This window comes from Triticum urartu, chromosome 2 (genome assembly GCF_003073215.2).
Source record: "Triticum urartu cultivar G1812 chromosome 2, Tu2.1, whole genome shotgun sequence".
Lineage (NCBI taxonomy): Eukaryota > Viridiplantae > Streptophyta > Magnoliopsida > Poales > Poaceae > Triticum > Triticum urartu.
The window spans coordinates 737,891,795-737,906,598 of record NC_053023.1 but is presented as its reverse complement, the minus strand read 5'-3'; the positions used below and the strand labels follow the sequence as shown (position 1 = coordinate 737,906,598).

The 14,804-nt window shown below is 45.0% G+C and overlaps 1 protein-coding gene and 1 long non-coding RNA gene across 3 annotated transcripts; one reads left to right on the top strand and one right to left on the bottom strand.

Moving 5' to 3' along the window:
* Positions 1 to 4,579: 4,579 nt before the first annotated feature.
* On the top strand, positions 4,580 to 7,894 carry LOC125540338. Its single transcript, XR_007297278.1, has 2 exons — positions 4,580 to 5,111; positions 7,726 to 7,894. It is a non-coding gene; the product is annotated as an uncharacterized LOC125540338 (long non-coding RNA).
* LOC125540337 lies at positions 5,553 to 11,091 on the bottom strand. Of its 2 annotated transcripts, none has more exons than XM_048703947.1 (6): positions 7,963 to 11,091; positions 7,564 to 7,654; positions 6,387 to 7,491; positions 6,158 to 6,227; positions 5,859 to 6,041; positions 5,553 to 5,783 (listed from the first exon to the last, which is right to left on the bottom strand). In XM_048703947.1, the coding sequence occupies exons 2-5, from the start codon at positions 7,623 to 7,625 to the stop codon at positions 5,866 to 5,868; spliced, it is 1,413 nt and encodes a 470-aa protein (XP_048559904.1). In that variant the 5' UTR covers positions 7,626 to 7,654; positions 7,963 to 11,091; the 3' UTR covers positions 5,553 to 5,783; positions 5,859 to 5,865. The 2 variants fall into 2 exon arrangements, with proteins under 2 accessions (XP_048559904.1, XP_048559905.1); XM_048703948.1 differs by having other exon boundaries at positions 10,625 to 11,086.
* Between the last annotated feature and the right edge of the window lie 3,713 nt (positions 11,092 to 14,804).

Below are 14,804 nucleotides of genomic sequence, written 5' to 3'. Positions count from 1 at the left end.
GCTTTGACGCCATGTCTGATCTAGATTCATGACGTGCCCTCGCGTATGGCTTTGTCCACGATTTGAACCTTTGGATTCAATCCAAAAGTTGAAAACGGTTTGGACTGGGTTGGATGACGAGCATGTATAGTTCGGTTTGGTCTGGATTCTAAATGAAAATATCTGGATTGGTTTGGTTTTGATGTGTGCTGTGGATTGGACTGGTTTTAGTTTGGATGCCGAACTATTCTCAGGTTTAGATGAGACGGGCATTGCCATTGTCATTGGCATTGCTTTATTACGTAGATGATAGTAAATAGATTGATTGGCCATTGCCAGTATAGGTTATCACTATGATTTATTATATGTATGATCTTTGTATTGTACTATGTACAATTCAACTTAGAGTTCAACACGTTCTGTGTAGAATGGAGGAAGCACAATGTGGACGCTGCAACTCACGGTGCCGGACCAGCCTTTCTACTGCCACGCTGTTCGGCATCTACTTCCAGCCTTCTTTTGTTTTTGCAGCGGTAACAATTTATATGAACCTTCTGACAGTACATTCTTTTTGTTTTTTTTTGCTATTTCCACTAATGTATTGTGTCTGTTATTTGTTTTTATCTTACTTAGATCGTACCATGCAATGTGAGATTGGCATTCAATGAGCTCGTCGCAGACACCATGACCTTCGATGCTCTTGGGGGCCCATACACTATGCAAGTCGAGAAGGGGCGAAAGATAACCCAGATAGGAGGAGATGATTGGGATCGTTTCATCGCCCGCATGCGTCTTAGTGGGGGTGAATTGATCAGCTTCTCCTTCAGAAAAGATAGGCCCAGGATTTCTGTTATCTATCTAAATTTGATTCCGGATAGTGAGGATGAAGTTCATGAGGAGGAAGATGGTGCTGATTCAGATGATGACGATTCTGATGATGATGAGAATCCACTTGTTGAATACCTGTATGCCCAAGGACTCAGACTAGGCGACGAGGAAATCGGCAACCTCTGGGACATGCTTCCGCTACGTGAAGACTACCTAGGGAAGCCATTCGTGACCCGCCTCACAAGGACGAATGTTAAACGGCATATCATGGTATGTTACTTAGTGTGGTAATTACATGATATACATGCTTAGTTAGTGTAGTAGTTCATATGATATGCATCTTGTAGTACTGTGATGAGAGGCCTAGTTTAGAATTCATTTAGTGAAGAATTTTATGACATGCATGTAGTGTAGTAATATGCGATGATATGCTTAGTGTACGCAGTAATCTAATGATATGCCTAATTACTGTAGTAATTTGATGCTTGGCGTATAGTGTACTGATGTGATGATATATATGCTCAGTGTTGAATCCAATGATATATGTGTCTTGAAGTGTATGCTTTGTTGATAATTGCACGTGACATGATCATATATCATGTCAACTGTTTTGCTATTTCCACTAATGTATATGATCATGTCAACTGTTTTGAAAAATTACCTAAGAGGTTACTTGATAGCTGTGGCATCGACCCGGACGAAGAAGGCATGGCTGCTGGACTACGCCTTACTAGAACGGGCTCCATCACCAGCTGTGCCTATGCAGTGGACACGGACGGTCGCACTGTCTTGAGTAGGGCGGGGTGGAAGAAGTTCCTTCGCGCCAAGAATCTTCGGGTAGGACAGGCCATCCTACTCACTGTTGCGAACACCCGTCGCCATGACTTGAGGATGATGATCACCATCCACCTCATTTAGAACTGCGGTGGGCCATGTATCAATTTGAAATGAACTTGTTATGTTAGCTCTTATTTGCGAGTACTTGTCGTGTATTACCGTACCTATATCTACTATCTAGGTACTATTGCTTGTGATGGATTGCAACTATTATTAACTGGTACCTAATGCTGTACTAGCTATGATTATTCCACTGTGTGATGTTTTATAGGCTGTAGTGTGACATGGTAACTGTTATATATGGTAGAGGCTTGTCACTAAGACCTTGTACAATGCAAGGTGCTTAGGGATGTGCTTCCACTGTGTGATGTTTTGTACGTGCCAGGTTGTAGTATGAAATGCTAACTGTTCTATATGGTAGTGGCTGGTCTCTAATTGGACTGACATGTTGAACTAGTATCAATGGTAGAGGCGTTTCGTTATGCGCCACATCCAACAGTTCACATAATTAATTATCCAAAGATTAAGGTATGAAACCCTTGGTCATACATAGCAACATTTCGTTCCTAAAAATTAAGGTACTTCCACATTCAAACTAACTAATACTACAAATTCGAAGGAACTACTTAATACATTAACAGCACATAGGGAAGTAGCCCTGGTCCAATGGCTTGAGAAATGACGAACAAAAACTGAAAGAATAAGGATCAGCCAGTAGCAGCACCATCAGCCTCCCAGCCTTACAACTTCAGCCAGCCTGGTGAACTCCAGGTTTTTTCCTGCAAAACACACATGTGATGTTGGAGGCAAGAAAATAAATATGCCAGGGGTCTTGTCATGGCACATCTAATCGCACGGAATGCTAGTACAAATGATGGAGAACAAAACATCCAACATGAGCAAATTCATAGGAGTTCTAGATCCATGGATACCATCAAGAAAAAATGCTCAGTTTTAATTCAGACACAAGACTAGGTGAAAACATGCATATTTCATATCAGCAACATTGATATGGCATCTTTGCAAGCTTGGGTCAGTGACTTGTCTTGTGTTTCATGGCATGACAATAATTTTAACAATAAATAGACATGAAATTGACCCAAACTCATGTACAAAGTTAGGCCATATGATGCATCGATTAATTCACACATAAATGACAAAATGCCAACTTTGTATAGAATTTGCAGTACTGAAATATTTCAGTGTGTACCGGTGTGTACTGAAACTGCAGTAGTGAAATAATTCAGTGTGCATCGGTGTGTACTGAAATTGTAGTAATGAAATATTTCAGTGCCTACCGGTGTGTACCGAAATATTTCAGTGTCTACCACTACAACATTACAAATTTTGCCTAGGGCAGTACCGAAATATTTCAATGCCTACCGGTCTGTATCGAAATATTTCAGTGTCCACCACTACAACATTACAAATTTTGCCTAGGGCAGTTCCGAAATATTTCAGTGCCTACCGGTGTGTACCGAAATATTTCAGTATCTACCACTACAACATTACTAATTTTTCCTAGGGTTCATATGATGCCTAGGGTTCACATACATCATAATCCATCCTCCAAATCCATGTACTCAAATGTTCATGCAATTCATTGAGATTAAAATGCCATCTAGCATTCCCTCTCTGAACTATTATGATCAGTATCACCACGATGTAAGCACGAGCAGTAGAAAGATGAGGAGTGGGGAAGCTTACTCTAAACATAGCTACCGCCGCCGTTCAGACGAGGAGAGCAGCGAGGGAAGCATGGAGAACGGCGGGGAAGCGAGGTCGCGACCATTGTCCTCCTCATCTTGCGCTTCGAAGTCTCCGGTGACTCGGTTGGAGGCTGCACAATCTGCAACAGCACCTCGTGCACGGTGGGTTCCTGATCCAGTGGATGCTCTACCCTGGATCTGAACGCCCACCACCTCCGCCTGGTCCACTCGCTGGACGAATTGGCCTGCTCCATCGCCCAGAGGAGGATCTCGATCTTCTGAACGGTTGCGCGGGCTGGGGGAAAAGCTTTGCCCTCTCCTTCTTCGTCAAATTCTTGAGAGTGGCCATTGCCGTCCAGCTCATCTGCCTTGTGTTGTCAAACCAAGAACGGATCTCCCTCAACCTGGCCAACTTGACCTGGTCGCCGCCGGCGATCTGCACGAAGTCGGTGTTCTCGCCGCCGGCCATCAGCTCGATCTGCCGTGGAAGAGGGGGTGGGGGTGGGTGGGGGGGGTTGCCTGAGTGGAGCGAAGTTGCAGCAGCAAGAAGGAGGAGATGACTGCGGTGGACATGGAGGAGAGGGAGGAGATGGCCGCCGATGAGTAATTATGGAATGTGTAGCACCATGGCGGCGGTTATTCATTCGACGAGAGGGGCGGCGCGTGCAAATTTTCCTAGGACTAAACTACCCCTAAATTAAAACGCGTCCCCACCTTGTCACGAGTACCGGCCCCAATCGTTTTAGTACTTTCGCGTACTTTCATCGGAGTACTACCCAGTACTTCATATTTGTCTGCCGTTAGATCGACATCAACGAATGGTTCTAAAAAAGCCCAACCACTCTAAAACTTGTAATATATAATAGTACCTATTCAACCTATACGCAGCCGACTCGGCCACAACTACAAGTCCATGCCGGACTCGATTTCCTAATCGTGATTATCTCTAACAGAGAATTGGGCTACAATAATTGGGCTACATGAGCAGACCCTCGATCTGCTCTTGGACGAGGCACACAAATTGGCCTACCTGATCCAAGTCTTTGAGGAAAGAATTCAGTGTCACCATCCCCTTGGAGAAGACTCAGCTAGATTCACGTTCCTTGTCTCAAAAAAAAAAGAAGCTAGATTCACGTAACCAGTGTCCTTTTTTTCTTGTAAAAACGAAAGAGTACGTCACTCATTCAAATATACTACTCCCTCCGTCCCTAAAACCGGAGGGGAATTTGAGGATTTGCCACGCCTTTAATTATATTTTGAGAATTTGCCCCCGTTTACCCTGTAACTGAGGATTTACCACACATTTGCTGTAATCTTGAGGATTTGCCCTCTGTACACGGTTTGGATCATTTGGCAGATTATAGTATAAATTATGTGACCAAAATGCCCCTGGTCCAAATCAGGATGATTAATCCCAATTGGACATGTACCTTATCTCTTCTTCCTTTTGCCTGTACTCTGTTCGTCTGGATGGCCGCCCTGCAACCTCGCCGTACGTCGTGCGACCTCGCAGCGGCTATACCGGCAAGGGCGTCCTCCCCTGAGCTGCTGCTGTGTGGTGTTGTGCCTCCTTGAGCTTGCGACGCCCTCACTGTGCGCAACCTTCCACGAGCTGCCGCTGCATGCTGCTGTGCGTCCGTGAGATGCAGCGAGGTCTCGCTGTGTGGAACCTTCCCCGAGCTGCTGCTTCCTCCTGCTGACCCTCGCCGAGCTTGCTGCTGCCGCAATGGGCTCTGCCTTCCCCGAGCTGCTGCACAGGTTCGTGCTCTCCCAAATCTAAGGAACTTCAGACTTGTGGTTCTGTGTACTTTCTGAAGTTGTGAGCTTCAGATTTGTCATTCTGGGTACTTCTTAATATTCTAATTTCTGCTCCGCCAAATGATCTCAAATTCTCCCAAAAATTCACGGTTTTCAGTAATTGTTTCAATGTTTCCTGCATAATTTCAATTTTAGGCCAAATTTGACCCAAAAATAGGCTGGAAATGATCTGTTTTTAAGTTTATCTATTTCTGTTTGGCCAAGTGAGCTCAAATTTTCCCAGAATGCTCAATTTAAAACTCTTTATTTTCTGGAATTGTTTCAACCTTTTCTGGGTAGTTTGATTTTTTGGCCAAAAAATTTGTGCATCATCAGGCTACCACTTGGACAGCATTTCTTCACAAATCATGGCAAGTGCAAACATTTGGTTACAATAATAGATAGTCTGACTCTGACATCCATACATAAGAATCAACAAACATAGTTCGACACAAAAGGACACGACATAGCATGTTCAGCCCCCAAAAATGACATGGCATAGCATCTAGTTCACCACATAAGCACGTCACAATCTACGTTCTTTTTCTCTTAGGGGTCAACTTTCTCACACGCGAGGTTGAAGGCATCTCTGTTGGCTCTGATGATTCATCATCTAAGGCCATAGCCAGCATCCTATAAAGAGTGGAATAGTAAACATGAGAGATCAACTTTGGACTGCAATGAAATAATCATTTTACTGTATATTACCTTCTTGTCACTGGCCTAAGACTATCATGGAGACTGGCAGGAATAGTAAGCATTTGCCTATTGGGTGTGCCAAGAGGAGCACCACCAATTTGCCTGTTGGGTGTGCCAATAGGAGCACCACCAATTTGAGGTCCTGGCTCATCATCTTCAGCAGGATATGTTCTTGCTCTCTGTTTTCTCTTCCTGCAACATGATACAAAATGCATATAACTGGAAACAATTCATAACATGATATAGTTCTTTACATCCTATGGTAGGATCATTCTGGAGTATACTCATTGCCTTGGCTTCAACCCAACCTTGTGTTGCCATGGTGGTTTTTACTCTGCTACTCGAAGAACACTTGTGTTTCTTACTCATCTTAGTGACCTGCATCCATACAAAACAAATGGCCTATGAGAAATAGCTTCAATAAAAGAAAATTAATCACTACCTCCGATCCATATTACTCATACTTAAGTTGCGACAAGTAATATGAATTGGAGTACTAGAAACAAAAGTTATTGTTAGCAAGAAAGTTCTTAGTACCCTTATTGTTTTCGCATCAGCCCTTAAACGAGCAGTTATTCTCCATGGACACTTGATGCCTCTGCATAGTCCAAGATATCTTTTTTTGTCTGTTTTATATCCCCATATGTCAATTTCATTGTTAATGGCATATTGTTTTATTGCCATCCTGAACTCTTCCATTGAAGGAAACAAGGCACCTACATACATACGAGGGTTCTCTTTGTCATATGCAATCTCCTCCTCTTGAGCTATCTTGTCATCAACAGGAATAGCAGCCTCAGTTAATAGTTGTTGGTCCTCCTCATCAGTGAGATACGCATCTTCACTAGGTGGCGAAGAAGGTGCTTCATGTGTCTCATCCTCCTCGATACCTAGAAAATCACACATATTCTCCTCTGTAACTGGAACATCCACTTCATCTTCATTTGGAGGAGCAATCTCAATTAGGCTCCAATCAATTGGTGGTTCTATGTCCAACACCACCGAAGACCCGCATTGCTCATTGCTTTCAGCAATGTCAGAAATTGATGGCATATTGGGTTGAACAACATCACATGTTGCAAAGTTAATATCATTGTCAACAAAAGCACTTGTTTGACTCGCCATTGGTTGAACAACCTCAAGTGCTTCCTCATTCGCATTGTCCACAACCACAGATGATGTAGCACTGCATAGTACATCATCCATAGCTGATTTTAGGATTTTAGGTGCCTTCTCAACAGGTGCCTTCTTAGGTTTCTTAGCAGCTGGTTCCTTAGTAGGCTTGTTAGCTCTCTTCGCGGCAGATTTCTTAGCAGGTTTTGTATGCACCTCAACTAGCATCTTCACCTTTTCTTCCTCTCCCCACATATGGTCAAGCAAATGGCTTCTCAATTGCTTGGTGCTAAACAGTCTGCATTCCTCATCAGAATCCTTATCATAGCCAAAGAGATGCACCTCCTGCCATGGGCCCCATGGTATGTATTGGCTCAAGTCGTATGCAAATTTGTTTAAAGTGAGCCCCTTCCATCTAATCTGCATTTCAATATCCTGCCGCTCCATTTGTTCCTCGGCGCCATCAGCAAGCATGGCCCGATATGGAAGAACTCTAACTTTAATGTTAACATGAACAGGCTGCTTCACCCTACAGTGAAATATTCGAAGTTTACGGTTAGGTTGTTCATTGACGGAAATGCGGATATAGTATCATTCTCACCTTTGTGTCTTCAGAGCAATATCCTCAGCACCCATATTAGGGCCATCATCCATAGCATCCATCCTCCACAGATCAACCGTACATGCATGCTCTGCAACAAACTTGTTATTCTCTTTACATGTTTATTCAACAGGTGCCTAATGGCTTTTATTTTATCTTCAGGTTTCTTAACATTAACAATCAAGTGGAAACTAATGGCAGGACTCTGAATTTGCAAAAAATCTGGAGATGATTTTTTTGGAGTTTGTTGATCAACTATGTTTTAGGGATAAATCTGGGAGTTGGTTCAGACTCATACTAAGGCAAAAGGTGGACGTATTGATATGTTGCACTAGAGGAACAACGACCTTGGGGGAGCAGGTGACGGTCGAAGGAATGGCATATAGTGGCACATCTTACCAGGTTGCAGCCGCCGGCGCGGCCGCCGCTGCCGTCGTCGCCGCCGCCATCGTGGTGGAGATCGAGGTCGCCTTCGCCGCACCCACCCAAATCGTATCAGACGAGCGTGATATCTGGGACAGAACGATCGGGGTTGGCTGCCTCTCACGTAGATCAACACGAGGGCTTGTTGGTCATTTTGCTGTGGCCCGTCTCATCGGGGGCAAATCCTCAAGATTACAGCAAATGCGTGGCAAATCCTCAGTTTCAGGGTAAACGGGGGCAAATCCTCAAAGTGTAATTAAAGGCGTGGCAAATCCTCAAATTCCCCAAAACCGGAGGGGCTTTGCGGGCGTTTGAATCACTACCACGCATGCCTCTAACACCTCGGTCTCACCCGCCCTAAGCGGTTGTGGCGGATTCATTTCGCCCAGCGCAACTCAAAATTGGACGTGACTTCACGGTATTAATGCCGGCCAGATCTACGCGACCGGACAAGCAGGTGGGATGCTTCAATGCAGATGGGAGAATCCTACTCCGGCCACTATGCTGCATTGAAGTCGGCTTCCCGTAGCTTCTTGGACTTTCGCCTGGCATGATCGCTCATATTTAAGCCATGCCCTGAAGCCATCCACCCACACGTCCACTGGAAGCCGCCGCTCAGTATCTCTGAAGTCCTCCTGCTCTTCCCTTCCACACCATGCCCAAGTCGTGCTTCTCCGTGCCGGCAGGCAGCGACGGCTCTTGATCTTGTGCCGCCGCCCAGGGCCTTCGGGCTCCATGGCCACCGGATCCTCTGACAAAGACAAGATCGTCAACTCCCCCTGCGACGAGGACAAGGCGCCGCCCCGGCCACAGACGATGAGTTCCTTGGTCAGATCGTCGAGCTGCTGACGGAGCAGTCGCTCCGAAAACGTGATGCGGCGCCCCTTGCCGTCGTGTGCCATCATGAAGGAGGTGTTGCACTCCTTGCCGCGCTACCGCGTCAAGCAGGAGCCAGCGTCATCTCTCCACCGCGTTCAGGTCGAGCCGGCATTGCCTCTCTCCCCTCTCCCTCCCACATGAAACCATGGCGTCCAAATTGGGCGCCGTGTGAAGGAAGAGCTGGCGTCGCGGTCACGCCGCAGTGGACAAAAGCAGGTCGTCAAAGAGGAGCTGCTGTCCGCGATCACATAGGCACGCGGGCGCATTCTCCACTACCTTGATGCCGCGGCAGCGGCAGTGGTTCCTGGTCATTGCGACCCATTTTTTCGGCAGAAGCGAGGTAGGCGCGCCACTCCGCATTCGCCAAGTCGGACAAGACACCAGCCTGGGTCCACAATGACCCCGACCTGGTTGCCTAGGCTCTCGACCAGTCCGTCACCACAGCAGAGACGGCCGCGCGGCGCCACCACCACCTCGACGTGGAGCGGTGGAGGTCACCAAGATTGGCGAGAAATGGTCGCCACACGACACCTTCGTCAATGATGGCAGGAGCAAGGTCGCCCTGATGGCACCACGGTCTGGCTGTGCAACTGCAAGCATAGGAAGCAGAAGGAGGGAAAGGTAAAGGCGTGGACAGCAGCAGGAAACATTCACTACTTCTCACGTCGTAAGGTGTTTCACAAAAGGGCACCACTAGGCGCCGGTCAGCCTCCAGCCGCTCGATTAGCTGCGTCCCACCGTTGGATTTGGATCCCCTCGTGTCGTCTTCTTCCTTCCTCCTCATCTTCTTTAATCCCCCGCGCCGGCGGCCGTCGGCCACGTACGACGCCGCGCTCGCCAGCCACCTCGGCGCCGCCTTGCTCGTCCTCGGCCCCGTCCTTGCCCGGTCACCTGGCGTTGTCGCCGTCGGCCGCCATCACCGCTGCATCTCCTCACCATCCCCTGCTCTTTCTACTCCTCACCACCGCATCTCCTCCTGTCCCGAACACCGCTGTCCTCGCCATCAATCTCCCTTCTCGTTTGACCCCCGGCAGCACCCACCATTGACGGGTCCGAGGTCAGCCATGGCTGCCTGCAGCCCCATCCATTGACAGTGGTAGCTCCGCCATCGCCAATTCTTGCCGTTGTAGCAAAAAATCTCATCGGATGTAACTTTTACGATCGCCGGTGCCAGCAAAAAATAGCACTGGTTCCAGCAAATCATATAAACAGTAGTAGCAAAATTGCAAAAATTGTGTTCTATTTCAGCAAACCAGAAACTCTGGTGGTAGCAAAAAATGAAGCTGGTTCCAGCAAAACTATGGTTTTAAATAGCCCGCTATAGTTCCGCTATAGCACGCTATAGCGTTTAGTAAAGGTCCCGCGCTAAGAGTCTTTTGTTCAAACACTTGAACAAACATTTTAAATACCTTGGCTATAGCACGCTATAGCATTTAGAAGAGGTCCGCCGCTAAGAGGCTTAGCGCGCTATTTAAAACTTTGAGCAAAACAGAACGCTATTTAAAACTTTGAGCAAAACAGAACGCCGGTGGAAGCAAAAATTACAAAATTTACCTTGGCTCCAAATTTCAAACAAACCCAAAACACCGGTGGTAGCAAATAATGATGATGGTTCCAGCAAACTAAAATATGGTGGTAGCAAAAGAGAAAATTGGATTGTTGGTTGCATCAAACCAAACCGTCGGTAGTAGCACAATTGAGTGCTGGTCCCAACATCTCGCAACGCGGTTGTAGCACTCGTCGTCGTGTAGCCGCTCACCGTCGCGTGCCCCTTGTAGCTCCTTTGTCCGCTGCCTGTAGCTCCTCCGGCCGTCGGTTGCAGCTCCCGGCGTTGCCGGTTGCAGATCCTCCGTCCTCCGGCTGCAGCTTCCGACGTGGCCAGTTGCAGCTCCCAGTGTGGGCGGTGGAGCTGCTCCACCGTCCGCCGTCTGTGGTCGATCCCTGGGAGAGAGGGGTCATGGGGAGGAAGGAAGTGGAGGCTGACTCATGGAGCTACGAGGAAAAAATAGGGAATAGGCTTGTTGGAGAGGGGGAAAGAGTAGCAAGGGGGATTCGTCGGAGTGGTGGGCTCGCCGGAGCTAGGATACGGCGGCGCAAGCGAGAGGGAAGGAGGCGAGGCGGGCGAGGCACGAGCGAGATGACGAGACCTGTGTGGATGGGTGGTGCTGGGGATAAGAACGTGATGTGGTGCGTGTGGGATAATGGATGGGGACACGTGGTGTGCGTGCGGCTGTTGCGCGTGTGCACGAGAAGAGCGGCCGGCCTGCCGGCTCCAAACGTTTTCCTTCACAAAAGCCCACGAAACAAACAACTAAGGGCATGTACAATGGTGCTATTTTAAGAGTGCCACGTAGGATAAATGATGAGGTGGAGGAGAGAGAACTCGTAAGAAAAGGCTTGTCTTCTCTTATTTAAGATAAGACAAGAGATGATCTCTTAGCACAATTTGTCTCATCATGTTTTAAGAAATTGCTAGTTATTGAAGATAAGGCTAAGATATAACCCATTGTAGACATACTTTTTTGTCATCTCTAAATTATATGCAAGATTTAAGATAAGATTGTCTTATCAACCATTGTACATGCCCTAAGCACTGATGAGTCCGTGCATTTTTTCATGCAGAGGCATCCACTCAAAAAGGTATCTTCCCTCCTCACGTCGTAAGGTGTTTCAGATTCCATCTCAAAAAAAAAGGTGTTTCAGATTAAGAATGCAAATGGCAGATGTCATGGATTGAGATTAATAAGTTCAATCGAGTGTAAGATTAGTGCTCGTTTCTTTGACAAAGTAAAATAAGGCGAAAGAGCAGTACATGTGATCAGTTACTTGGTGGGACACATCACGTCAAACAATGATGAAGCATAAGAGCATGGATGGGCCTAGCAGGTAATTCCAAGAAGAAGCACCTCCCTCCCACGATCTCTGCCTTCTCTAAAAACCACCTGTAGTGCACCTCACCGCATCAACCAAGACAGAGACACAATGCAATGGACGAGTTAACACATAACACCACGTACATAATAATGAGGAATATGTTCTCTTGGACTGGATGATATAGTATCACCTCAGATTTGCACATGTGCGTCCGGTTCAGTGGAAGGAGATAAATTCCCAGGTCCCTAACGTATGGCAGCACCAGCGCTGCCGCTGTGAACGCGGAGAGCCCTTCATAGCCTCTTCTCATGCCGAAACAGCTGCGGCGCCGACCACTACCACCAGCGTGCTGCCCTCCCTGGAGCCTGCCCGCGCAAGAGCAATTCTCAGTAGCAGCCACAGCTTGGCTGCTGCGCCTCCACCTGCAAGCTCAGGGACGTAAACCCCCACTGCACCGGAGGAGCCCTCGAGCGCTGCCATATCAGTGGGGACGGGCAAGCCGTGCAAGTGTTGCGTGTTGCTAACTGAGAGGCACATCAAGTAACTTGTGGCACTCATCAGTCAGCGCACAAGATGAAGTCGTTATTGTAGCCTAATAAATTTTATTGGTCAACATTGATTAATAAATGATTCAACTATTATAAAGGATGTGAAGCTTGTCAAAAGGTGGTGATATTCAATTAGCTCATGCTACTATGCTAGTACATCATATCATCAAGCTTGTAGTTCAAGGCTGAGGATTGGATTTCATTGGTCAGATTCATTTCCTTTTCTACAAAAACGAATCATTTTGTGGTACGGGATCTCCAACGCCGACCCTCAAACCACCCGTATCCGTCCGGACCCCGGAAGCCATTTAATGCGGTCATGTATCGGTTCGCTGTGCAGTCTGGACAATGATTTTCCAGCAAACCGGAACCAAACGTGGGAAGTTTTGCAGGAGTCCGGACATGAGAAACATCGGACTTTGACCCCCCGCCCCCACCCTCGGCTCACCCAAAAGGAAGGCGGAGCTCGGGATTTTTGTAGCAACCCGCACTATTTTCACGCCAAAGTTCCCCACTCTCTTCTTATATTTCGGTGACAAGCTGCTAGAAACATTTTATTAACTCTAAACTTTATAATTTGCATATACATGTTAAAACCGCTATGAGGATATTATTGAAACTAGACGTTTTAGAGAACTCTACAAAGATATTTAATGATGCACACAAACATATATAACATGATATATTCATGAGAATACAACAAATTAATTCATCATGGCATGAAATTTTTTATTTTCTTATTTTCTTACATATATGGTTAATGTGTTTTGAATATCTCTGCGAGACATTATCTCGGTAATGTGTTTTGAATATCTCTTGTGACAAAAAACTAATTTATTTTCTGTTACAAAGATGGTTGAAATTAAGCAAAGAGCATACAAATTTTCAAGGACCGACATTACAATTGCGTTAACATTATCATCTCGTTGATTATTACAAATAAATTCATTAAAAATGTAATCTATAATTAAGATTTGGTAAAAAAAAATAGTTATAAATAAATGTAAAAATTTACTATAAAGTTGGTTTGTAAAATTGAAATGACTAGAGAAAAGTAATTTGTAGTTTCTGATAAAAAGATATATAAATTTTTGACATTTAAATTATTTATTTTGAAATTACTTAATAAGTAGTATATGCTGCATTTAAGAAAATTATTAAAAAGTTTACATATAGTTGTCAAATAACTTATTGATTAAATTTAGAGTCAGAATCGTAAAGATCAGTCAAGAACCTATCTTTCATAATGGTGTCAAGATCTCCACACATTTCATCCTTTGAAAGGTAAATCCCATGATGTTTCGATGACTTTTGCTCGGATCAAATTGGGAATGATTATGTGCATGACCATGTTGACAAAGACCACATCTGAAGAGAATGACATGTAATTTTCACTATTGTCTAAGATTTGACAATGAGTTTGTGCAAAATTTTCTTGCACTCAAAAGGTTTTAAGAGTGTTCTTAATTGAAATGTTTTTATACTTTATCTCGTCTTCAGTTTTATTTTGCAACGATTTCAAAAATGATGTGAGTAGCTAACTGTGTAGTCAATTTCATTTGTACTAACTATTTGATTATTTTGTTTACCTCATAATAATTTTCTTGATTGCTTTTATTGTTACTTCAAATAAGAGAGAGGATAGCTGATACATGCACCAAAAAAGCCATGTTGATGTTATTCTATGAATATATGAACTAAATAGGTAACATAAATGGATTTTCCCCATCTCTTTATTTTTTCTTTCATAATCAACCGTCCTGGTGTAAGTAGAAACATTGTGAAATGTTTCGTAAAAGGAAATTGTTCCACACACGACAGAGTGTGGGCGATCCATGCATGACCAACTATCCAGTTGATGTTGCACGGCTCTGGATGAGATTCCCTGGCTGGATTTCATCTTCGTGCACCGGTTGTCCATATTTTGTCGTTTGCATAGCACTGCTATTCCTAAAACACTAAATATTTGGCACACTTTTGAACAACATTTACTTAGATGTAGACTCCCATTTTGCTATGTAGAGAAAACAATTACACATTTTGATTCATGCATAGTGCAAGTGCAGATGAACTCAATAATGATGCATATTATGCTTCCTTTTGTTGTTCCATACCACTCCCGCCATCTCAAAATAAGTGTCGTTGAGTATAAAGTCATACTAGATCAACGATAGTTATTTTGGCACAGAGAGAGTATTAGCTAACCTTGATTTCGGGCCACTGATGTTCTTCATGTATGGTTACTCAACTTCGTAATTGGCTTAGCAAATGGCTTTTAAGCTCTTGACTGAGGATGGTGTATGAAAAAATCTCTTGTGCAATAAGTATCTTGGCTTCAAAGCTTTCTCCCATATATATTGCAAACCTGGGGACTCTCACTTATGGGAATGTCTGATAGCGTCAAATACAACACTTCTTTCGCTTACTATGTTTTGCAGCTAGGAATGGCTCACAGATTCATTTCTAGGAGGACAAATGGATTGGCAACACCATGTGTTTGTAACGATATCAATACAT

Excerpts from the sequence above, each read along its gene's own strand:
- LOC125540337 (XM_048703947.1), bottom strand. The coding sequence starts at position 7,625 with ATGGATGCTATGGATGATGGCCCTAATATGGGTGCTGAGGATATTGCT. Across the intron at positions 7,492-7,563 it reads ATTGCTCTGAAGACACAAAG|GGTGAAGCAGCCTGTTCATG; the intron begins GTGAGAATGATA and ends ATTTCACTGTAG. Across the intron at positions 6,228-6,386 it reads CTGATGCGAAAACAATAAGG|GTCACTAAGATGAGTAAGAA; the intron begins GTACTAAGAACT and ends GTATGGATGCAG.